The following is a 27,712-nucleotide window of genomic DNA, read 5'->3' as shown; positions in this document are numbered from 1 at the left end:
AGTGGAGGAGCTCCCTGATCAGCCTCAGTAAGAAGCTGAGATCCCTTATAAGATCCTCCAAAGTTAGCTATGAAACCAAAACCACCACTAATTCTAAGGACAACCACAAAGCATTCTATAGCTATGTCAAGAATCTCGATGGCAACACCCAGATCTGCTCTGAGTTACAGCACAAAGGCACGGAAATTACAGAACCAACTGATATTGCCAACATCCTGGCAGATAGGTTCAGTGCTAACTTTACACCCCACCCCCTAAAGGGCCCATATATATATATATATATATATATATATATATATATATATATATATATATACAGGAAGAATGTAGAGTCCCTGTAATCACAACTATGCAGGTAAAAGTTGCACTCTCTAAAGCCAAAAACACAGCATCCATGGGACCGGACAACATCCCAGGCTGTGTTTTACACGAACTTCAGAATGAACTGGCTCCCCACTTAACCACTATGTTCATCAGGCTTTGTGCCCAATGAATTGCGCACAGCAACAGTTATCCCACTCCACAAAGGGGGAGCCACCACTGATCCCGGGAACTATCAACCTATTAGCCTGATGAGCCTGGTCTGCAAGGCCATGGAACGTATCATGATGGAACTCATAAAGAAAGACATTGGTAACCTCCAAACTCTGGATCCCACCCAGTTCAGGTTTGTAAAAGGCAGATCTTGCCTCCTGAACCTGATCAACTTCTTTGAGGCAGTCACCAAAGCCGTAGATGAGGGTAAGGTGGTTCACACAGCCTATCTTGACCTCACCAAGGCTTTCGACACCGTCCCCCATTCTGGAATTATAGCTAAACTCACTAAACTAGGTATAAATCCCTATCTCACAAGATGTGTTGTCAACTGGCTCACTGGCAAAACCCACACTGTAAAAGTTGCAGACTCCAAATCTGACCTCAAAGCAGTGACAAGTGGAGTACCACAGGGTTCCGTCCTGGGACCTCGCCTGTTTGGTATCTACTTCTCTGAAGTACAGGCTAACACAGAAGGCCTCTGACTAATAAAGTTCGCAGATGACTGCAAATTAGGAGCCATAGTCAAGTCCCCAAATGATGTGGACATCCTACAGAAGGGCCTCGCTGAGACAGATGCCTGGTGTCAGAGCCATGGCCTCAAGCTCAATGCCAAAAAGTGCAGTGTCATCCCCTTTGGTAAAAACTGTGTACCCATGAACTACCACATAGGCAGCAATCTACTTAACACCGAATGTGTGATAAGAGACTTTGTGACCCAGGTGGACAGTAGTCTCTCCTTTGATAGTCACATTGCCACAGTAGTCAGGAAGTCCTTCCACATGGCACACCTCATCATAAAATGGTTCTCATCCAGGAAAAAAGAGGTCATTGTTCCCCTCTACTCGATATTCATTAGACCCATTATAGAGTACAATGCCCCTTTTGGAATGCACCACACAAGACATCTGCAGCAGCTGGAAAGGCCACAGAAGTACCTCACAAAGAGGATTACTGGCCTCAAACAAATGCCCTACACTGACCGCCTCAAAAAACTCCAGCTTTACTCCGTAGCATATCGCCTAATCCGAGGTGATCTCTGCCTAACATATAAAGCTATGTCAAACCCAGAGCTGTTGGACATGCTACACCTAAAGAAATCCCAATCCCTCCGAGCTACATGCTCTAGGGACCTAAACCTTGTCACCACAATAAACAGGACATGCTGGAGGGATAGATTCCTGTCCCAGAGACTTCCCATACTCTGGAACAGGCTACCCATCTATGTCAAGCAAAGTTCTTCATTAGCACTCTTCAAGAAAAATCTTGATGAGTGGATGGGAAATAGGAAATACACCCCAGGGATCACTTCTGTGCCTCTGCTCGACAGTGGCACAGGAAAATAACTTTCTTGGGTGGCGTAAGCCAGGGAACCTTGTTGGCTAGGCTTACATAGGCCCTTGGGCCGATAACCTAGTACCTACCTATAATCCTATGAACCTATGAACCTATGAATGGACGGCTGGATTGTTGGCTGGATGAGTGGATGGCTGTCTGGCTGTCTGGATGGCTGGCTGCATGACTGGATAGCTGGATGGCTAGCTGGCTGCATGAATGGATGGATGGATGGATGGATGGATGGATGGATGGATGGATAGATGGATTGTTGGCTGGATGAGTGGATAGCTGGCTGGCTGTTTGGATGGCTGGCTGCATGACTGGATAGCTGGATGGATGGCTGGCTGCATGAATGGATGGATGGATGGATGGATGGATGGATGGATGGATGGATGGATGGATGGATGGATGGATGGATGGATGAATGAATGACTGGATTGCTGGCTGGCTGCCTGGATGGCTGGCTGCATGAATGAATGGATGGCTGGATGAATGGCTGGCTGGAGGAATGGATGGATGGTTGGCTGGCTGGATGAATGGTTGGCTGGCTGGCTGGATGAATGGATCGATGGCTGGCTCATTGAAAAAAAAAACAAATCTTGGTCCTTTTTTTAGCGGCTGTAGAAGAGCTAAAAACAAACAGCTCTACAGCCGTGATCTTTGCAGGGGACTTCCTGCCCCACTCCCCACACCCTTCATGAATTGCAGCCAATTGCTGCATAAATTACAGTACCCGGACCTAACAGGGAACAGCTCTGCCTGCAGGTCTGGGTTTGTGACGTAACGGAATTGCCGTGGAAAAGCCGGAAGTATTTAAGGCTTTTCCACAGCAATTCAGTGCGATTTAAAAGTGGGACTTTTCAAGTCCCACTACTCTGCACATCGGGCAATGGGATGTGGCAGCTCAAACCATGAGTGTCCTGCTGATAACGGGACGGGTGGCAACCATACTGTCATCAGTTACCTCAATCTTAGCCCATACAAAAGACTTCCAGTAATGAATATATCATTAGTTCTGAATAGAATGGTGCATGGAAGTAACCAGAAATTAGGAATTAGGTTTTATGTATTTAATTATGGTATGTTATGAGTTTTCAGGCATTTTTGATTTGCACAAATGTGATTTTTAGCTCTTCTGTTCTGTCTTTTCTATATGTAGGAATTGACCAATTCATTTTGAAGTTATGAGATTAATGCTGAATATTGCTGAGTATATTTTTAAACATTCTTCCATGGGATTCATGACAAATCCCTTTTGGTGGTATCCAGGATAGAGCTATTTGATACAAATTCTTCAAAGACTGTGCTTTGGAAGTACTACCATTTATGTTATGGCTAGCTATCAAGACACAAAATCAAATGCAGAGGATTTTTTGTTTTTGCTGGTTGTACAATTAATTGTGTACATTAGTTGTTTTGTTTATGAGTATGTAGATCTTGGTTAAGCAAGAAATCCCAAAGCGATGTCATGCTAGTGAAGAACTATACAAATTATTCTGCATTACAAAAGAGAGAAGACCCTGGTGTTGTGCATGTAGGCTGTGATGTGTAGAGGGGCAAAATTATTGCTTTGTATACCTGCTCCCACCCACTTCATATTGTCAAGTCTTTAATCATTTGCATTCCCTGCACATCTGTCTTTCCTCCTCCTTCTCCTTGCAGTGCCAGCAGATCTAGGAATGCTACAAACAGCACTTTCACCGCTGTGCTGTCAGGTGTTTCTGCTGCATATAACATGGTTAATGGGTGATTCATGTAAGGAGGCAAATTGCTATTTCATTTAAATAATTCTGGAGTATAAAAGGGCATTTAAGCATGGTATAAGCCCATTTGTATGTATTTGATATTGTATTTTTTACTCTTTTATTTTTAACATGTTATTTCATATCTCATAATTTGTACATATGTGTGAATTGTAAGTTGCAAAGTATGAGTGGACGGCGCAGTGGTGCAGCAGTAGCACTGTCGCCTCACAGCAAGAGGTTCTCTCATTCGATTCTCAGCTGGGGTTCATTCTGTGCAGAGTCTGCATGTCCTGCCTGCATTTGTGTGGGTTTCCTTTGGGTGCTCCGGTTTCCTCCCACGTTACAAAAACATGCATCTGGAGCATTTCTCCCCAGGCCTCCGCTGAAAATTGGCTTCGTTCCAAGTCGGGCTTTCCCAGTAAACAAATGTTAAATAAAAAAATGAGGATGCTTATCTCAAAATGTGTACTTTTTTGTGTTGATTGTTATTGCAATTGTAAAGTTTTTACACGTGGAGCTTTTCTCCCCAGCCTCTGCTGAAAATGGGCTACCTAGTTTTGTCAGACCCTCCTAGTAAACAAATGTCAAATAAAAATAAAAAAAATAAAATAAAGTCTGCCTACCTGGACTAACTCAAGATGTATGGATGAGATGCACACTGTGCTCAAAGTTTTATGAATGCATTTTTCCTTTGTTTGCAAATCAGCCATCTCTGAATCATGCTTACCATTAATAGAGAACTTACATGTGTATTACTTTGCTATTGAGCTGGAAAGTGCAGGCAGTTTGCAATGGGGTATGTATAGCATTTTGAATCAGAATATAACGTGTTTCCAAATTACAAACTGCCCCATTTAAGTTTATATAAAGATCAAACTTTCTTATGCAATGTATCATGCTGTCATAAACAATATACTCTTGTTTTTTATCAATCAGGCAGTCATTGCTAGTTAAGTAGCTAACAGTTCCTCATGTTTAAGTTATTCACCTAAAATTGGATAGCTCATTCTAGATTATACTTGCCATCAGTGTGGTGTGACCATGGCATAATGATGCATTCTGCATCTTTTCACTCTTATTTGAGAATGTTCTTCAAGTGTCTTTTTTTTCTTTTTTTTTTTTAAGATGAAAAATAGCCAACTATTTTATGTACTCAGTTCACTGTACATTTACTTAGACAGCTGATGTAAATAAATTGCAGGGATATACAGCATTTCCCAAGAATGTTACCCACCAAAAAATGATACCATGACCCTACTCTTAATAGAAAAAAGGCAAATCTTCAATGCATTTCTGTTAAGCAATCACAAATTCAAACACAAAAGTGTGATTAGCTTTGTTATATACTAGACCAAATACTGTGGTATCTCTAAGAATCCCCTCGTTCAAGAAAGAAATATCTTACGTATAAGCAGCAGCAGTATGGGCGGGTGGCACAGACAGTGATGGGAGGGGATAAAGACCCCTCCAAAAACGCTTTAGACATATATTGCAGCAAGTTTTGAGTTTTCACTCATTTGTTTAAAACTCAGATGTATATATTCAGACATTTGAGTGTAGAGTATGTTTGCACTGAAGTTTAGTAATGCAATGTCATCTTTGAAATGGAAAAGCAGATAAACTCACAGTTATAACTTGTGAAGTGAAAATCCCATTACCCCACTGTATATGGGGATATTCCTTCCCGTTCCTCCTGCAGAAAATACTGTACCACGAAACTGGCATAACTTATTGCAGAAAAGTACATTTCTTATGTACAGGTTGTTGATATCCCGAAAAATATTTTGAAAACTGTATTTTTTCAAATGGTGATTGCTGGATTTCTACTTGATAAAAATGTTTTGGGAAGTCAAAATAATTTGTCCTTATAGTAATTAAACAGCGTAATTTCTCACCTAACTAGACAAACCAGATGAGTCAATAAACGTCATAGACTGTTCCCATCATGGTACACTCTTTCCTTCTTTTCTTTCTTGTTCACCATCTGTAACTCTTAACACTTAATTCAGTACATGAATATCAAATAAAGGTGAACTATGATTTATATAGAGGTATACGTGAAAATCTAGTCTCAATCTTTGGGTGACAGGCTAATCAACCTACAGTACTGTATAATAAATTCTACCTCCATATTTGGTGCACTGCATTATAAACTGGACGTTATTATTTTGGCAGTATCCTTGGCTGGCAATCACGCTATGGAAGTGTGAAATGCACATGCAGAAATTAAGTCAGCTGTACTTACTTTCAGACATTGTCTATGAACAATAAATCAGTCTAGAGATGTTCCATAGACACTTTTCTCTCTGTCTCTTTCATTAGTATTTTAATTGTCACAGTTATCCTTTCTGACCTTAGTTCTACCACTAGCATGACCCATTACACTTTATTTATCAGTCTGGGTGTTTTATACCCCATTTTACATTTGACAGAGTCCCTACTTTCCAGAAAAGTTCTTTCTTATGGCCTTAACTTGGAAAATCAGCTTGGCTAAAAATCAGTATTTCAGTGGTACAAGGCCATCATATTTCAGGAAAATAGGACTTTTTGTATATATTGCCTATATTTAATGCTGTTCTACCTGCATGCACTTTTCCTAAGTGGGACGGACTTTATGCTTCAGCATAGACCACTCCATCAAGAGATGGCACTTAACTTTTAACTGTCCCTAAGTATAAAATACAGGACTAGTTTCCCAGATGCACTATAGTGTAATCTTCCTATAGACTCTACAATACATTCTGCCCCAAGAAGAGATTGACGGCCCTTAGCTACTTGACTCTATGGCATGGCCAGTTATGTTACACCCAGTCCATGTTTAAATGACTAACCATGCCATGGCACCCACACCAAATTACTCATATGTTAAACCTACCCTTTCTGCAGGTAAATACATTTCCTTTGAACCAGCAGACAAATATAAGGTAGTTTTAATAAAAGAAAAAAAATGAGCTGGGACTGTATATTAATGGAGAAATGTCTTGTGCCTTGCCACAAATCCTTTCTGTACTATGAAATTCCACTGGTGAACAAATTATGTAAATATCTGTGTATGTATTAGTGGAATATGAACCACAAAATTTACTGATGAATAGAATGTATCCATTACCCCAAATGTTTTAACAGAAGGAACATAATTTAAATGAAGTCTATCAGTGGTGCACTTCTAAGTGAAGTGACATAGGGAAAAGCAGAGTCATTAATAGCTCACCAACTATTAGCAATTTTCATTTATCATTCTACTGTTATCTCCCTTAAAAACATGTCTTGTTAAGAATTCTTAGCTGATAATCTCTGAAACAAATAGGATTTTGAATTCAGTGTATCTGCAGTCTTGTAGCAAACTTGTGGTTTAATGGTAGTACAATATGAACCATTTGTTTGAATGTAAAGAGTTCTCACAACAATATTTAGTATAATAATACAATCTGTAATTGAAAATAGAGAGCACTTCTGCTGTTTTGCTATATTTGAGTTGCCAAAACAAAAATATAATTTCAAGCACAAAGGCACCAATTGTCACAACTGGTACTTAAATGTAATTTAAAAAAATAAACAAATTGTAACAAGAAGTGTGGAAACAGTAAAAGCTTTTTTACTAAATATATTAAAACACATAAAACAGTGTTAATACTTTCATCTTGTAAATGAAAACAATACTTCATCAGACTGACAATATTAAGAAACCTACACTTTAAGCACCAAAAAGATAAACCAACCTGAAATTACTCACATGATAAAACTGACTTACGGAACTAAATAAATGAACAGGTAAGCAGTTACATAAATAACAGCAAGGCATATAAACCATAAAGGAAAATAATGTTTCAAAGGCCTCATTTTAAAACCATTTAAATGATCAGTGAAGCCAGGGAGGGTTTGCAGTGGCATCAAAAAGTCTGCTATGTGTAATATTTGTGATCCAAAGGCTTTCATTGTCTCTGTTGTGAGTATGAAGGTGTACATGATTTAACATGTAGAATGAAAAGTTCTGACAAATAACAGTATGGCAATACAAGGTGCTAACATGTTTCTTTTGTATGGTGAGCACATGCTTGTTACAGTGAGTGTTAATCCTTTTTGTAGTGTATTGTACTTAGAAGGCATTGCAAATATTGCATGCAGCAGCATATATTACATTTTGGGAGTGATAATCAAAATAGATGGGAGCCCTATAAATTCTTTTGATGTTAATATACAGAAAAAAGAAGGTACATTTTTAATAAAACTACATTGTCTACAGTTAGAAGTGTATGTGCCTTTATTCCCACTGTGACCTACTAAACAGACTGCACCGTTATTCTCAAAATAGCTTTTTGGGATCCACATCTGTTTGTTAATGACTATGGATCAGTTTTCTACTTCTCACAACTGTTAGCGATAGTACCTACAATTGTGGGAGTATTAAGGCTGCAATGTAATACTTCCCAAGACCTCCATTATTAGTTTTGCCAGAGATGCCATTAATCTTAAACTGAAAAAAATGTTTTCTCTTTCACAAGAAGTAGTTTTTATTTCAAGAGAAACATATTTATTCCAAGTAATATAAATTAAGCAATACTTATGAATGTTTTCCACTGAATGCTGTTACAATCATGCAAAACGTTTTATTTTCTACCATACTAGTAACTAACATTTGCAGGGACAATCAGTGCTTAACTTATTACATTTCAGAATGGGTTTACAATCCTCTCTATATTATCAGAAAACTCAAAAACATTTTATCATGTCTCCTCATCTATTCATTAAATCCCTATTACCCCTTAAAAGAAGGTGGGGAGAGATAAAAATCACACCCATTAAGCAAACATTGCTGTTACTCTATGAAATCTAGGAAACACCCCAAATATATGCTCACCATGTCTTAAAGCTTATGTCTGGGACTTATTTTAATATAACTAATGAGTGCAGTCTTATCTGTCCAGTCCAGGTGCATTATCACAGCAATATGCTCATAGTGTAATATATTGAAAATTTATTTTGCCTTCAAATCTGTCTATGCCTTGAGTGCTTTCAAAAAGTGTCCAAGACTTTCATAGACTCAGCAAAACAATTTTTTCTGTATTTTGTACTAATGTAATCAAATCAAATACAACTTCCTTAGTAGAGGAATGTTTCTATCATAATCATAATCTCCAGACATTGATACCTGTCACAGTTTTAGACTTCAATGTTAATATTACCTATGGTCACCAAGTGTGAATATTGTGACAGAGAGTGCCAAACCATGCATAGTTTTGCATGGAGAGTAGCTTTTAAATGCAGAAAAGCTTTTATAATTTTTGGAGTCAGTATTGTTATCTATCTTAGCATTATTCATTTCAAGTCATTCAATAAGGATAGCATGGTGTCACTGGCTGAAAACAAAAGAGAAACAGGTTAAGATACTGTAATTAGGGCATTGATACAGAATGCAGTAAGCATTGCATTATAAATGCACTCCCTATATTCTTTAAACAAAAGTCGAACGCTGTATGCAGTGCCCAGAACAGCAGATATATAACTTAGCCAAGTTGTTGAATGTGAAAATACTCACTTATTTTTTTTTTATAAATAGCAGTCTAAATCATATTAATGCAGATAATTTAGATAATTTATACTAAGGATTGCTGATCTACTTATGTTATGTAAGGTAACTACTGACTCAGTTTTGTTTTTATATTTATTTACCATTATGAAGCCATACATCAGAATTATATGATTTATTTAGGCAAGATTATGCAGTCTTCCACGCATGTTGCTGTTATATTTCCAGTTGTTTCAGTCCCGTTCTAATCTCATATATTTCAAGAAGAGAATCATATCTAACTACTCAGTTCTTTAAAATTTGCAGCAGTGTGCATAAAACATATAAAAATGCAATAACAGCTGATTCTTTCTTATTTGCAATGGTGATGGACAGGTTGACAGATGAGATCAGACAGGAGTCCCCGTGGACTATGATGTTTGCAGATGACATTGTGATCTGTAGTGAGAGTAGGGAACAGGAAGATGAGACCCTGGAGAGGTGGAGATATGATCTAGAGAGGAGAGGAATGAAGGTCAGCATAACTAAGACAGAATATATGTGTGTGAATGAGAGGGAGGATAGAGGAATGGGGAGGATGCAAGGAGTAGAGGTGGCAAAGGTGGATGAGTTTAAATACTTGGGATCAATAGTTCAGAGTAATGGTGAGTGTGGAAGAGAGGTGAAGAAGAGAGTACAGGCAGATGAAGTGGGTAGAGAAGAATGTCAGGAGTGATTTGTGACAGATGAGTATCAGTAAGAGTAAAAGGGAAGGTCTACAAGAGGGTAGTGAGACCAGCTGTTATATGGGGTGGAGACAGTGGCACTGACGTGGCAGAGTTAACGATGTTAAGATTTGCACTGGGTGTGACAAGGGTGGACAGGATTAGGAATAAGTATATTAGAGGGTCAACCCAGGTTGGAAGGTTTGGAGACAAAGCCAGAGAGGCAAGATTACATTGGTTTGGACATGTGCTGAGGAGGGATGCAGAATATATTGGGAAAAAAGATGCTAAGCATGAAGCTGCCAGGTAACAGGAAAAGAGGAAGGTCTAAGATAAGGGTTATGGATGTGGTGAGAGAGGACATGCAGGTGGTTGGTGTGACAGAGTAAGATGCAGAGGACAGGAAGAAATGGAAGCAGATGATCCACTGTGGTGACCCCTAACGGGAGTAGCCGAAAGAAGAAGAAGAAGAACAATTGATCCTTGTATGAAACATTCACTGATTGCCCCAATTTTGTAAAATATATCAAAGACAGAATAAGGAGGTACAGAGTGAAAAATTACTCTGTGAATGGCAAAGGAAAGCCCAAAGATGCATTTTTTAAGTTTACTCACTATTCTGGCATGGCTGAGATCAGGAGGTAGAAGGTGGGTGTTGCAATCATGGGAAATAATTAAAGAGATATATTTTTTCTGTAAACATGGAGTGGGTTATGAGTGGTGAACATCATGCAAAATAGTTTATTTTTAGCTTTTTTCAAAAATTACATTTTCCTTTTATGAAATTTTAAATACAAAATAATCATGGCTGTCAATGCACAAATTACAGGTAGGTTCTATAATTTCTTGGGTGAAACACACAAGTAGATAGCCAGTTTAGCAAATAGACTAGTTTGGAAGCCACACCTGAACACTTAAAGGGACAGACGGTCACTCACACAGTTACTTAGTCTTGTACACGGAGGGGATGGTTTCACATTTATCTCAGTTCCTTTAACTTTTATAAAAAGATGAAGAAAAGATTCAGGAGAGTGGACTTGTCTCCATTTCTAGTCCTCCTACACTGCAGCTTTGGTGTCTGTGCCATAGAAAGGTTGGCAAAGAATAAAATGTGGAAATTTCCTAGCAGGTATGGCATATTTTCTGTAAAGATATCTGCTAGATGAAGTAATAGCTGTGTTTTCCAGGCAGCAATTTTACTTTTAGATCAGTGGTTTAGGGTTCAGGAAAGGGACAGGATCAATTGGGAGTGCATGTACTTCTTGCATTCATTCACTCCTGCTTATTGCTTTCTGTTTGGACTTTGCAAGCTCGGTTTACTATCAAAAACATGAAAATCACTTAAGCGAATGGTGATTTCCGAGACAAATAACGTAGACTCATACATATTAATTAGGTTATATGGTCGACGCAACAAAGTCGACAAATTCTGTCGACCATATTTTGTAAATCTCCCATTTACATCATTGCTGTGAGTCCCTGCCCTGTGTGCATCCTTTTAAATGGACATACACATGAAAATCGACATTCCGACTATTGCTTCTACCATGTTTGAGGAAGTGGCTGTCGTGCATGTCAATGTCCACCTTTTGACTGTAAACCTGTAAGCTCTCCTCATATTTGATTGGGTTTTATCTGCTTGTTATAGTCCATTCCCTTTCATATCCCAAAGACATACTAGCTGAATGGCTGCTCCACATTGTCTGTGTATATTATATCTACGTCTACCTTTACTGGCTAACCTGAGTCTGAAAATAGTTTATAAGGACATTTAGAAGGATCCATTGCTTTAAGTCACCTTAAAACATCTTAACTTGCATTTAATATATATATATATATATATATATATATATATATATATATATATATGAATATATATATATATATATTTTTTTTTTTGCAATGCACTCTGACTGGATCTTTTAAGCTTTTAATCTTACTCTATCTACATTCAGTCTTATCACTATGTTCTTAGTTTTGATATGTACTCATTTTGTATATAATATTGTTGATTGAAAGACTGTGATGTATTTGATGCTATTTAACCTCTCTGGTTATGGCTGAAAAGGGTCAATAAACCATTCCACTTACCAGGTAAATAAATGTTAAATAATAATAATAATAATAATAATAATAATAATAATATTAACAATAATAATAATAATTCAGTACAAAACTCACCTACTCTCATCTTATTGAAACAAATATCTTGGGTACTCTATAAGTCCAAATCTCCCTCCCAAAACTGCCTTCCAATACCCCATGCCTTTGTATAAATAACAGGTGAACTTGAAGATCACTGAACCTTGGCAAAAGGGGAAACCTTCCTAACCTACATACTTCGGAGATTTCACACTAAACATTTTGTTAAATGAATCACACATTGATAGATCTACAGAACTGAATTTGGAGTTGAAGAGAAATGAATCCAGCTAAAGCCATTCCTCCATTCTTTTATAGAGTTATCGCACTGACTAAATAAATACAGTGCTTGCAGTGAGCCTGAATTGCACAAGTTGGAACTGGAGCAGATCTGAACCTCCTCACCACTGTTTCTACCCAAATAATTATTGTGAATACAGTGAAGGGAAATTTAAATGAAAGTGGTATTTTGACCTCAACCCCAGCAGCCAGTTTTCAGATTTATAGTTTTGTTCTTATCTCCTGAAATGTGCATTATATTTAAAATGGTGTGAAAAAAGCTGTCTTCATTATGTTGTGCCTTATCTACAGGGAATACATCATAATCCTGAAGGACAAAGACACCGACAAGGTAAACATCATCCATATAAGGCTGAAAAACAAAATCTGAAATGATCTAAAAACAAGTACTATACAGGGAGCAAGCCTCCCTCCACCCCCAGATGGGGAAAGGGTTGTGCCCAGCACACCTCTATACCAACTCTCAGATCATGCCATAGTGGGAGATAGGGTAGAAACACAGCCCCAGTTGTGCCATGATCTTGCACAACAGCCTACTGGCTTTTTATAGTTCTAAAAAGCCAGTAGTAAATGCATTCAGTAGTCTTTGTTTCAACCTTCTGTGGTCAGTCTTTTAGCCATCTGTGTTTTTGTCCTTTGGGATTCTGAATATGTCCCAGCCGCAGAGATGTATGTTGTTACAGACTAAATTACACTGTCGAGTGCATGCAAAATAAACTTTGCCGTTACTTTTGTCCACTTACCAGTAGATTAATTCCATATTTTATCTTCTGAAAGATGTCTATAAATGCTGAGTCTGGAATTCCACTGTCACCATCTAAGCAGAAATACAAAACAGCATTGTGATAGTTTTTAAGACATGTTTTCCAGTTTAACAATGAACAAAATTAATATGTGGGCTAGTATTCCTTTAGACTGCAGGAGGATTTGTTTTTTTACATTGTGAGTTTTAATTGAGTAACAATAACATGAAATCCCCTTATTTGTTCCAAATAAGTTGTGGAGTATGTCCAAAATTATTGTGGTAGGAATTAATGAGATGTAGAGTTTCACTTTGCACTGACTACACTGCAGATAATGAGCTGGCTATTTGTGTGCAATGATTATACAAATCATCATTTTGCAGAAAAAACGAACAACCCTTGAAGTCTGCTGTATTAGTTAACTTACTCATCTAATGCAATTTTTATGATGTTTGGTTATGTTCTGTAAACAGAAATGCGGCCATGTACATTGCTGAAACACCAGTAATCTGTTTCTGCTTCTGAAGTGCTTTAAAGTTGTAAGTTTCCTTACTTCTCAGAATCCCATGGTTTTCAATTTTCAAGGAAACATTGAACTGCCTCCTGAATCATCTAATGTGACTTGATGTCTCTGCCTGCCCTGAGTAACTGAATACATCTGTGGGAATCCAGCACAAAAAAGTATGCAAACTACGTATTGCTTCAGTCAGTGGAAATGGCTTCATCAGTGTAATAACACATAAGCACACCTTCCCCATTTAAAATTGTAATCAAAACATTTGATGTGCAATTATTAATCAAACACAATTAAATCAAATCCATAAAGACAAAAGAGAAGAATTATTGCTGACTCACCAAATTACTCCATTATTTGTACAGTTGATAATTTACCCACATAAAATGCAATTAGGTCTCAGAATGAAATGAAGTTGCCCCAAATACAAATAAAAATGAAGGAAAACACTTCTTTCAGGCAATAATAAAAGTACCCTTCTGTCCATTCGGCAAATACCATGGCAATCGAAATGTAGCATAAGGGACATCTGGTGTTAACTAGAATGAATTACGGAATTCTAATAAGAAAACGTCATGAAATATAATAAGAATATTATATAATAATGAAAACAGTATTTAAAAAAGTAGCCAGCATAACAGTTGTTTGATGTTTTTTAGAATTAATCTGCAGCACAAAATCATATATTTTTTTTCTTGTGTGGGATTCCTTTATATGTTTTGCTATGGTGTTTATTATGCACCCACTATGAGTAGACAAAGATTAACCTGCTGAGGATCAGAATCTCTGAACTACATTCTCCTGAAAAAACAAAAACAAAACAAAAAACACACCTTTTAAGTGTTTTTGAAGGAGGGTAAGCCCAACTGCACCCTGAAGTTACATCTACCATCTCCATAGTTGCACCAACTGAATGAAGGAGGGAATTCACCCAAAAAGGACATTACTGCCAGTGCAACTCACTGACAGTGATTTCTTATGAAAGAGCTCTGATCCTCAACTGGTTGAATTTTGAGCAAATGAGGCTAGAGCTTACAGTTTTTGTCCACCCATAGGTAAACGGTTTATTACATGTACAGAAGCTGAGTGGATCCCTAGAGACATATTATGGATTCATTTAGATTTGTAGAATCCTTTTTACGGCTGAGTTTTTATCAGACTTGCTCACCTACAAATTAGAGACACCTTTTACTTAAAACAGGTGCTGAAAGCTAAACTCTAACTTGCAGAAAACACATTGTACATGTTATGATCTCAGGGTATATTTTGCATATTTATATCTGTATGATTTTTATACTGAATGCATCTAGACCTATAGGTCAGAGCATGGACTGCTCACTTGTCCTCTACATACTAATAACAGAGTTTAGATAAAAGATGTGATGATTAAAAAAAAAATGTATCTTATACACTGATTAGATCTGTTTTGTTTAACTTTTAAAGCTTTACCAAGAGCTTACAAACATATTTAGTGCAGTAACACAAGTTTGTCCACATCCCTGCTAAATTATCAAGGCTACCAAAAATCCTCTTATACCAACATATCTACTATATCTGCTTGTTGAAAACTAAAGTAAAAGATCATGCACTATGAAAAAAGAAATAAAATAAATAAATAAAAAAGCAAAAGCACAGACACCTACACAGTTGCCAGAATACTGTAACCCACTTAAGCAAACCCAAACCTAAATCTGTGCTTATTATAAAAGAAAAAAGTAAATTAGGACAATAACATGAAACATGGACTGCATTTCTCTTTCATGTCAGTTTAGAAAGTAATTCCTTCATATTGCACACACAAAAAATGCATACACATATATTTTTTTATTTTATGAATGTTTTCAGAGGGCTTATCCAGATAACAAAAGTGCCCATTTCAGGGGCAACCCAGGACTATTCTTTAGATGTGCTTGGAGTTGCACATGAATCAAGAAAGGGTTCAAAGAATCAAGCCTTGTCCTTTTGATTACAGAAAATAAACTAAATAAAGCATAGCTAAACAATAAAACTAACAAATCATAATGTATTTTAACCGAATTAATAAAAATAACCAATAAATAAACTGTCACTTCAAAAATATTTTTCTTAGCAAATACATAAGAAAGTCATTCATGAAACTGTACATTCATAAAAATGTAAGCAAAATACCTAAACCTGCATTTAATACAAACAGAAGCCTTTGACAGCCCATAAGTGGATGGAAAACTCATCTCCCCAGAAAAAATGGGTAAATTGAATATACGGGGGTTATGCTTTATATAATACATGAAATATCTTTTACTGTAGGATTAAGGAATGCAGTTCAAAACTTGTGGTTTCACTGCTTATCATGTTTGTTTTTAAATCCAAGCAAAATTACAAGTCCAAAAAGAACAATGGGCCATGGTCATCACGGAAAAGGGTAAGTTGACTAGTCAACCTATTTCATAACTAAAATGTAATAAACATGCATACATAAATAAATGAATGAATGAATGACTGAGCCATTCACTATAAAAGCCTCTAGCTATTTAAAACAACCCTATTTTTTTCAAGCTGCATTAATAGCTAATTAGAGTAGCACAGCAGCTCAGTGGCATGATCTGAAACTCACATCTCTAGGGTATGGAGTCAGTGAGTTTAGTCTTGATCTCCAGTCACTGTCTGTATGGAGTCTTCATTTTTAGCCCACATCTGAAATGGCTTACAAGTAATCACATCTCATGCACAAAACTTCTTTCCATGGTTTTGCATATAAGACTAGTGAGACTTATGGCTCTGTAGTTTGCAGATAGCCCACCTTTGTGCAGATGGATGACTGTTGCTATTCTTCATTAATAAGGCATGAAGTTTGTTTGGAGGCTACAGTTAAAAAGCAATTCCAGAAGGCCTGATAGGCCATGTTTCATGTTATTTATAAGACATCTTAGGGGTCCGAACAGAGAGATAATAAGTCAGCAAGAGAAGGAGAGTAGTAGTGCTGAAATCGAATTCTTCCTCAAGTCTTGGTGAGTACCTTCATGAAGTGGACCATGTTTTTCACAAAACCTCACCAAGATGACACTGATATATAGATTGTATTAATAAAGCATGTATCATGGGCAGAAGTAGGTCAAAAATTAAAAAAAAGGTAGCTGGGTGCAGAAGATCCAGGATAAAAAAGTCCCCGTTCCTGGTAGGCACACTGATGCCAGGATTGGAAAAAATGACAATGCAGAATATTCAAAATATGAAAGCATTCCTACAAAGGGGCCAGGTCAGGCCCAGGGGGAGAATGGCCCCCTGTTGTAAAAGGAACTAGTAGTTCACAAAATCACAAAAACTGATAGGCCAAAGAAGAGCCATAAAGATGATAAAGTGAAGTACTGAGAATAAGAAAGAAATTATGTAGTGTTACTACAACTGGAAAAGCCCAGAATTTCCAGACACATGATATACAAAAAGATTAAGAGAGAAACTGGAGGGAAGAAAAATACTCCCACAAGGAAAACTGTCAGAAACTTCAAATAAAAATGTGTGTTCATTAATACAACAGATTTGTGAAAAACAGTATATAGACCAAGAAATATTGATCTGTTTGGAAAAAGAGGCATCTGAGGAAGTGCAAAAATATAAACAACAAAACTTAGAGATTTTTCAAAAGTATACAAAAGAAATATGGACATGAGAAAGAAAGAGAGATTTGATATGGTGCAATATTTATGTAAAGGTGAAAGCCAAATTAATCAATATAAAGATGGCATTCCAAAGATATTTGAAGAGAAATACAAGCCAAGGCATCCAGATATGGAAAATTTCACAATAAAAAAATAATACCACAAAGAAGGAATGTAGGATAGAAGATTAGTAAAGTAGAATTTAAAAAAAAAGAAGCTGAAGTTACGGAGTGCTTGTGAAGTGAAGGATATGGTGTAGAAGGTCTAACACAGGTTACATCACAGCATGATGGAACGAGTCCCCAAAGTAAGGAGAAACAGGAAATTAGGTGACATCTGAAGAAGAAATATGGACATGGGGAAGGAAAAGAGATTTAATATGGTGTAATATCTATGCAAAGGAGAAAGCAAAACTAATCAATACAAAAAGAGCAGCATATTTGAAGAGAAATACAGGCAAAGGAATCCAGACATGGAAAACTTTACAATGCAAAAAAAAAGAAGAAGACAAAGAGGAACAGTAGAAAAGGAGATCAGTAATGGAGAAGTTAAAGAGATGGAAACTGCGGTTATGGAGTACCTGCAAAGCGTAAGATTCAGTGTAGAAAATTAATTCAGAAAGCACCACAACAGGATAGAGCAATGGACATCCAGTTTAAGGGGAAACCAGTGGAATGGGAAGCAATTGGTCAGGTGCCATATGAAGATATTTTGGATCATTCTACAGGAAACCAGTATAAATGCTCACTTGAAGCTGGACAGCAAGGGAAAGAACAAGAAACTGTGGAAACTCTGATGCAGTCAATGTCGAGGATTGGTAGGCCAGTGAGTTCCCATATGACAGAGCTACGGATGGCACAGGATGAAATTGAAGTGAATGTGTCACAGGAAGATTCTATACAATTTTTTATAGAATGCCTACAGGAAATAGGAAAAGAAAAAAAAAATGTGCTCTCAGTTTAGATGAAAATGAGAGAAGAGCTGCTTGATTTAATGGAGATAGATAGACATATTAAGATCAATGAAAGAAATAGACTGCAGAGGGTCAATAAAACCCAAAAAGTCAACAAATTAATGCAGTGATTAGGACTGTCCATAGAGATCCATGCAATATAACAGAACTAAACAGGATATATTACTGTGCAGCTAAATTAATAACTGATAAAGTTTTACCACAAGAACACAGGGTAGTGAGAGAAAGGAAGGGGAGAAATTAAATATCATTATGGAAATATTGAACAGAGAAAACTATAAAGCAATTAAGACAAGAAGTGTCACTGTTAGAAGAGTATAGAAGAGGGAACAGATCAACAAAAATACTAAGAAAGGTAGACATGATAAAAGCAATGCTCAGTATTAGAACAGATCAGGATCTATCATGCACTATTGCAAATAAACTAAAATTCTCAGCACAGGCAGAAAATCTTAGAAGATATGCAGATAAATATAATTGAAAATGATAAAATAAGCAATTTATCAATGACCCAAAAAAGTTTTAAAGAGTATTGTGAAATGAGATAAAATAATTGAAAGATCACCAAAGAAAGAAGAAATAGATACATTTTAAAGAAGTATTACTGAAGATCCTGTGGAACATAACAAAGATGTTAAATGAATAGAAGAAGTAAAAGAAAGAATAAGAAGTTTAAAGTTACAGGCTATGAAATGGGATGAAGTGACAGCTAGAGAGATTGAAACAAAGTTAAGAAAAGCCTTTAATTGGAAACCCCAGGCCCAGATGCAGTACCTAACTTCTGGTTAAAAGTATTAATGTCTTTTTATGAAGATTTAGCCATGAGTAAGAACTATTTATATGTGCACCCCGAACAGACCACCAATCTGGCTGACATCAGGAAAAACAATGCTCCTACTTAAGAGTGAACCCGCAAGCTACCCTAAAAATTATCGACCAATAACTTGCCTTCTGATGACATATGAACTATATACTACAACTGATACCGACAGAGTTTATAGTTATTTAGAAGAAAACTTAATTATGGAAATGGAACAACAGGGCAATAAAAGAAAGTCATATGGAACAAAGGATCATTTGTTGTTAAATAAAGTCATTGTGGAGAACTGTAAAAAAGGGGAAGAATTTAAGTATGGCATGCATTGACTACAAAAAAACATCTGATACTATCCCACATTCACAGATAAAAAAGTGCTTAAAAAATGAATATGTTACATGCTACACTGATTGACTGTATTACAGTGACCATAAAACATTGCCAGACTGCTTTGCAATTAAGCTATGATAAAGGACAAATGACTATTCCAAGGATAAAAATTCAAAGGGGGATATTCCAGCATGACTCTCTGTCACTGCTGCTATTCTGTCTTGCCCTTAACCCATTAAGCTGTCTACTTAACAGCTTAGGCCACGGCTATAATTTAGCACCTAGAAAACAACAAAGTGTAAAGACTTCTCCTCTTCTCATTGTCGATGATTTAAAATGATAGAGCTCATCAGATGAGGAAGTGAAAACACAACTGCAAGTTGTCAAAACTTTTTCAGATGATATAAGAATGTCATTTGGTCTTGATAAATGTGCAAAAGTAACCTTTAAAGCAGGAAAACTGCAGCACCAAGAAAACATCAGTTTGGGAGAAGAATGTGATATAAAAGAACTTGAGCAAGAGGGAGTGTATAAATATTTTGGAATTGATGAAGGATCAACAATAAAATATGAATAAATGCGAATAAAACTTAGTAAGGAATATTTTAGCAGATTTAAATTAATCCTGGAAACAGTGTTGACATTTAAGAACAAAATTCAAGCTATAAACCAATTTGCTTTTCCTGTCCTAACTTCCAACTTTTGGGTGATTGACTGGCCCTAAAACATGTTGGATAGATTAGACAGAAAACAAGAAGGATGCTTCTTGCTCACCAAATGATTTATAAAAAGCAGTGTATACCAAGATTATATGTTTCCCATTCCGAAGGAGGGATGGGTCTCCTTGAAACTGATTACATGTATAGAACTGCAATCATAGGACTGCACACATATCTGCTGACCTCACAAGACCCATACATAATGAAAGTTTTGAAACACGAAGAGTATAACTCTAAGATGACTTCGCTGCTTAGTCTAGCAGATGCATATCGGCATCAAACAGGAATGGAAATCAAACCAGAAGTAGATAAAAATCAGGCAGCAACTGAATCTGCCAAAAAAGAAAGAATATAAGGTGAAGGACTAGATGAGAAGGCAAAAAATGTGGAAAATGCATAAATACAGTTGCAAGTATAGAAAATTTCTGGAAGAACCTCATGTTGATCAGGATCAATTGCAGGAATGGTTAAGGAGAGGCAAATTAAAACCAAGAGATGAAAGGTTAATATTGGAGGTCCAAGATAGTGGCCTATGTACAATTGGTTTACAAAGTCCATTGAACATGTGGGAGAAACAGACAAATGTAGGTTTTGTAAAACAGAATAGGAAACAGTTGCACACCTCGTTACTGTTTGTGATATACTAATGGCAGAAGGACTGTATACTGAAAGGCATAATAATGTGGTAAGAGTGTTGCACTGGAGATTGTGCAAACATTACGGTATCAAAGTGGCTAAGAAACAGTTGAAATATGAGCCACAAAGCATAATAGAAAATGATGAAGTCTACATCACATGGGATCACCCATTACCAACAGTTCAAAAGATAGATGCTAGAAAACCAGATATAGTGGTCCATGAAAAGAAAGCAAAAGCAGCACTGATCTTTGAAATCACCACACCCAGTGACTAGCGTCTTGCATACAGAGAGACACAAAGTCATAAAATATCAGGATTTGCAGGCTGAAATAAGAGCCACATGGAAGAAAGATACCCAGGCAGTTTCAATAGGAGTAACGGGTCTTATAAAAAAGAATTTACAATCATATTTAGATATGTTACTAATACATGTAACCTCATACGAATTGCAGAAGGAGTCATTGCTAGGCACATTGTGGGTGCTGCGAAGAGCACTTCTGGCTGACATCAAAGATTGAAAGAATACTAAATTTATGAACTTTAATTGTACTTTGACTTAGGAATGGGGTCCATTCCCATCATGGCTTTAGAAACCCAAAAGATATGGAGAAATGAAAAAGGCATCCTGGGATATTATTTGGGCCCATTGATGCAGTGTCTTTGGCCTTAGAAAGAGCATTAAGGATCTGTTCCCTAGTGACAGCAGGGAGAGTCAAATTTAATAGTAATTCCTGTGAGAAGGTTGAGGGAGAGGGGTAATTTTGGAACTGAATTTGTTGGCCAGTAGGTTTGCTATATCTTTCAGCTCAGTATAGGTGACTACATTTACAGTGAGTTCTGCACTCAATTGTGTATTGACTTTGAGGTTGCAGACATAGTTAAAGAATGCCTGGGTGGCCAAATGTACCTCAAATTTGGCTTTGGTAAACTTTATTTGTCCTCTGAGTTGTTTGTTTAGTTTGATGAGGGTGCTTTTGTGTTGCTGGGTGCTGCACCTCCTAATATTTGCTATGATTGTCTTCCTTCTGTTGTACAGCCTATTTGTTTTGTGATTCCACCATGGTGGCTTGTTTTTGAGTCAGTTCTGTACTTCTTCCTGGTGGGTACAGCTGCCTCTATACAGCAATTAACATGCTTGTGTAGGCTTTCTGTGAACAGTTCTGCATAGACAGCAGTGTTCTCATGGTTTATGGGGGGCTTGAAATGTTCAGGGTATCACTTAATAGCAGGAGGTTTGCCTTAGAGTAGTTCCTGAATATTACACGGCTAACAGTGGGTCCAGGTCTTATTCTTACTTCAAGTGAGACCATTCTGTGCTCTGTCATTACCAGGGAAGACATTACAGTAGGGATTGTGCAGCACTCTTCCTTATTAATAAGGACCAGATCCAGTATGGTTGCACCCTTGGTTGGTGTATTGACAACCTGGTCTGCGGAGTTTGTGTTTACAAAATCCAGGAATCTCTGTGCCTGTACATTTGGTGTTGTATATGATTGCCAGTTAATAGTGGGGTAATTAAAATCACACATGAATATGGTATTGAGTTGGATGGTGAGTGTTTCCAATAAGCTTAAATACATGGTATACGTTTTCTGGCTCATAGAGGGGGACTTATAGTTTGCAAGGAAGTGATATTGGATTTTGACTATGGTGATTTAAAATGGAGTAGCTCAAGTGCATTGTCCTGTCTGACCAACCTTGAGATGTATTTATTTTTGAAGTAAATTGAGACACCTCCACGTTTAGTCTCTGTCTGTGTAGTAGCTGTTCTAAATGTGTGGAAGTCATTATAACCTTGCACTCTTGGTGTGCTGTCCGCTGCTTTAAACTATGTCTCAGTGAACGCACAGATGTCCACATTCTCTAGGGTGAAGAGAGCTTCTAGAGAGTAGATTTTTTTTTGTTTAGATTCCTAGCATTGAGCAGTAATACCTTTAGATTTTCTTGATTTCAATTTTCTATGTCGGAAGTACTTTCAGTTTGGCATTGCCTAAAAAAGACACTATGGGGAAGACAATGTTTTAGTTAATATATGAAAGTCTAGATTGGAGAGGTGCAGGCCATGACTGGCAAAGCAGTGTAGTCGGTTGACCATCTCCTTCCATGCTGACAAATATTGCACCCCCGTTAGAATGACACCAGAAACTAAGCCAATTATTAGTCAGTCATATTTAGTTCGTTTTATAACATCATCCTTGGAGAAGGTAAAATGCTACTCAATTTTAGGCTCGTACCAGCATGGGAATCTCATTCTGAGAGCTCCATGATGTCTCTCTTCTTATAGTTTAGTGAGGTACATCTCAAGTCATTTACACTCACATGGTCTATGACTGGGTCATGCTGGTACTTGTGGTCCAATGACCCGAGTGTGTGTGAAATGTGGCAGATCCTAGCCCCTGATAAGTAACTGGTCTTGATCTTGTCCATACTCAGCTCTAGGGTATAGATTCAGTATGTCTAGTCTTAACCTTCAGTCACTGTCTGTATGGAGTCTGCATTTTTAGTCCATATCTGGGATGACTTACAGGTATCAAGACATAATCACATTTCCTAAAAGGTTTACTATAAAATGATGAAACTGCATTTGACTGAAAGAGACAATATTGCATAAGTTTACTGAAAAGACATTTGACTGAAAGTCATTTCACTGAATCACAAATCACAGAAAAAATGTGGATGTTTATATATATATATATATATATATATATATATATATATATATATATATATATATATACACACATATATATATATATATATATATATACACACACACACACACACACACACACACACACACACACACACACACATATATATATATATATATATATATATATATAAAATCTGTGTTAGTATATTACATACTTATTAAGAAAGACATTACTAAAGTCTCTAAATGTCTACATGTTACTGCTGACAGTTTTTCTGTGATTTGTCATTTACTAACTATAGCATTAATTCAAGAAGTAATATGTTGTTAAAGATAGAGAATTGATATTACAAATGTAAACACATTGCCTCTAACACACGAAACGCTTTAGCTTTGGAAGTGAGATCTTAGAATTCACTAAATGTGTTTAAACTGAAAATGTGTATCTATCTTGATAGCTCCAGATACTGATCAGAAATAGTAGGTGCATGGATTCTATACAGTCTGTTTTGAGGCTCAGAGGCTGTCATGTACTGGAGTTAGCAATAAACACTGACAATTTATGCATCCATAATATTGACAGAAAGTAGCAAAGCGGGCAACTGCCCTGGGTGCAATTGGTTGGTTTGGGTGTGATCTTCAAAGCATAATGGCTTTTAAAAGCCAGTATTTCATTTGCGGTCAAATCTGAGCACTGTAGCACTCCATGTCTGGTCTAAACAGTAAGAACTGCTTTTAAAGTTTAAAACATTTATTTTCTTTTCTTTTTTTTTTTTTTGTTAAAGTAAATCTTGAGCACTGTAGTGCTACCTGCAGAGCAGAGTATAAACTGTAGCAACTGCTTGCTACATTTTAAAAGAGAGAGGATTTTTTTTTTAATAAATAAAGCCTGAGCAGCACTGTAGTGCTCTGGCTGTGTGTCTGGCTCAGTGCTGGATATAAACTACAGCATCTGCTACAGTTTAAAAGAGAGAAGATGTTTCTTTCTTTTTTTTAACTAAAACTTGAGTGTTATATCCTTCCATGCAGTGAATAAAGTCTTTTTTTTATTTTTTATTAAAATAATGAGAGGAAGAAGGGGCAGGGTGAAGAAACGGGACCTGATTGGTTGGTGCAGAAGGCAACGAGGGCATATTGTGTATCTGGCCACCTGGTTAGTCTGACAGTAAAAGGAGAAGACTTTTTTTTTTTTTTTTTTTACTTTTTTCACATTGAAAATAGCTCTCTCACATTCAGTGTTAGGAAATTTTAATTGATATCCATATTATAGAACAGAACCTTATTAATTCATCAAAAAAAAAAAAAAAATGTGTGAGTAAAATGACAGCACATTTTAGCCATCATATGAGATGAGCTTTCTAGTTGAAGTTGTTAGTAAGTGTCCCATATTTTGCCCATTTGTTCCACATTATGAGAGGTAGAGCTCATGTTGAAAATGGAAGATTGGTAGCTGTGGTTACCACTGAATGACACTGTGCTGCGGTGCAGTTGGGCATGTACCTTCTTATCTGCTACGCATGCATTAGCCTGTTAAAGACATTATAGGCTGATTGCATCTTTGAAAAGGATACTGCATTAAACTAGGAAAATAAAGTTATTACATATGGTGAATAGTGACATTCTATCACATATTCTAGTGTGCAGCAGAAATAAAGACAGCAGGTTCCTAGATGGTATGCAAAGGATGACTAATGAAACAGAATGAAATAGAAAAGGATGAACTGGACAGAACTTATCTATTTAAAGAAAAAAAACATCAGCACATTGGAAGAACTTACCATTCCATTATGGTCAGGTGGGTGGTATAAAATACAGATGGGAAGTTAGGTAAGGGGAGGGTAAGGATGGCTGCTGGAATGTGCATGGCATGCCATTTACAGCAAGGTAGGTGAGGCCTTGCATACAGTAAGGTAGGTGAGGCCCTGCACACAGTAAGATTGGTGAGGCCCTGCACACAGTAAGGTAGGTGAGGCCCTGCACACAGTAAGGTAGGTGAGGCCCTTCACACAGTAAGGAAGGTGAGGCCCTGCACACAGTAAGGTACGTGAGGCCCTGCACACAGTAAGGTAGGTGAGGCCCTGCACACAATAAGGTAGGTGAGGCCCCGCACTGACGTGTTTTAGAGATGGGTGGAGTACAGATGGACAGAGGGACTCACAGGAAACAAGTGATAGCTGGAAGTGGGCGGATCTGATGAACCTCTGTTTTTCTTCCACTGTCTTATTTACTCATTTTTCCATTCATATAATTAAGTCTGAAGGTAGGGCGTATCTCTTCTCTAACATCTGATTCGCCTTTCCCTCTTCTCCATGCATCCCGCTGAGTCCTTGTACATCTGGGAGACTGACCCATGCCATATGGCATCTGGTACTTAAGGTACTGCTTACCTTTCTTTTTACTCTTCTTTTTTTCTTTTTTCTTCTTGCTTTTTTTTGAATTTGTGGTGCCAATATCTTGCTGTAGTTTCCCAGAAAACTCTTCAATATCATTTAGCACGTGGTTCAGGATATCCTGTTGAGATAATATGCATCTGATTAGTGCTACACACTACTGCATGCAGAAGAATGGACTCGTGCTATTATTGGTGGATACTGGAATAGTTTTCTTCACTTTCATTAGCTTGCATCTAAATTACTCATATCTGGTACTCAAATAATTAAATTTGCAACTAATATTTAAACAAGCATCTGAATAAATTAAAGGAGGAACGATTAGGATGCTATACAGACTTAGCCAGGTGAACAATTTTACTCTAACAGTAATACAAAATATGGAAATCGGGATGAACTTTGGGTGCACTGACTATTCCTACTACAAGTTTCAAATGAGCTGTTTAGCCCCTTCATAAAGAAGTCTTCACATTAATCCAAATAACAAGGAACAATTTTTTAATGGAAATGTTCCACTATTGCCACATGTGTGACCCAGTCGTCTGCTCATATGTATATTCCTAACTCAATGGCACATAGTCAACATAATACCTAGTCCTAGGCCACAATATCATGTTGGTATTGAGTCTAACCTCACTCCTACCAAATCCTGTGAGGGCTTATGCAAGTAAAGAGATGCAACATTATCTTTATGGTGCATCTCGCTAAGCTGATTTTAAATATTTCAGATTATGGGGGTGCTGTTTGGTAAATGAACTGCTTCTGATTCCTACTGGAAAATTTTTCACTAAGTAATTGTGAAAACATTTCTAGGAAGCTTTTAAGACAGAGTGCATTGTTCTTTGTTGCTAAGCATTTAGTCACCTGCAATCAGTGGTCAGGGAAGGCTCTAAGGTCAATAGAGACTAGGCTGTGAAAGCACAGTTCAAGGAAAAACTCAAGGGTCAGGCTCTTCGGAAATTAGAGAAAATAGGTGAAGTTGAAAAAGAATATCAGTGTCTCAAAACAGCATGTGTGAAGACTACAGAACAGATATGTTGCCAAGCCAGATATCGGAGTACATTAGGAAAGCTATTGGTTGAATGCAGAATTGCAGGAAGTTATCAAAAGAAAGGAGTGCAGGAAGAAAACTGGAAAGTGACTTAGCAGATTGTATAAAATGCTTTCTCACGTTGCAAGGCAAAGACAGAAAGACATAAAAGTTAGTTGTCAGACACCATTCATAAGGGATGGATATGAAAGGCAAATCAATGCAGTACTTACAGTAGCTTCCAAATGGCCCACAGAAATTGTACTGCCCCATGCACAGCCAGTGTTGAAAAAGGAACAAGAATCCACCCTAGAATAAGTAAGAACAGAACTATGGAAAAAAAGTCAGAAAAGGCAGCAGGCACAGATAAAGTCACTGCAGATTTGATCAAGATATGGGTGAGTTAGAGAATAAATGACTTGTGAGGGTACTCTTTGCATTATGGAGAGAAATATGTATTCTAGATCACTGGAGAATAAGCAATATCATGTGCGTGCACAAGAATAAAGTGGACATTCACAACTGTGGAACATACAGAGGTATGAAACTCCTGCCATACTGCATGAAAGTGTTGGACAGGCTGATTGATAAATGAATATGCAAAGTAATAGGAAGTAAAAGGGGAGATGAGCAGTAAACGAATATGCAAAGTAATAGGAAGTAAAAGGGGAGATGAGCAGTAAACGAATATGCAAAGTAATAGGAAGTAAACGGAGAGCAGGAAAGAATATAAAAGTAATAGGAAGTAAAAGGGGAGATGAGCAGTAAACAAATATGCAAAGTAATAGGAAGTAAAAGGGAGATGAGCAGTAAACGAATATGCAAAGTAATAGGAAGTAAAAGGGAGATGAGCAGTAAACAAATATGCAAAGTAATAGGATGTAAAAGGGGAGATGAGCAGTTCAGCTTCAGATTAAGATGTGGCATAACTGACCTGGTGATTGAATTGAGATTGTTAGTAGAAAAGACACTGGAGGTG

General features: G+C 37.2%; 1 protein-coding gene across 1 annotated transcript in view; it reads right to left on the bottom strand.

Annotated features, from left to right (window-relative positions):
* The window catches only part of LOC122805805 (epidermal growth factor receptor kinase substrate 8-like), a 293,418-nt gene that overhangs the window by 252,336 nt on the left and 13,370 nt on the right, over positions 1-27,712 (bottom strand). Inside the window, exons 2-3 of the mRNA XM_044076069.1 lie at positions 25,701-25,824; positions 13,034-13,107 (exon numbers count right to left, since the gene is read on the bottom strand). Coding sequence (XP_043932004.1) covers positions 13,034-13,107; positions 25,701-25,824 — 198 coding nt within the window. The remainder of the gene's footprint in view (positions 1-13,033; positions 13,108-25,700; positions 25,825-27,712) is intronic.

The sequence above is a fragment of the Protopterus annectens genome, chromosome 7.part0 (assembly GCF_019279795.1).
Source record: "Protopterus annectens isolate FY-2018-M chromosome 7.part0, PAN1.0, whole genome shotgun sequence".
NCBI lineage: Eukaryota > Metazoa > Chordata > Ceratodontiformes > Protopteridae > Protopterus > Protopterus annectens.
This window is presented reverse-complemented; position numbering and strand designations above follow the sequence as displayed.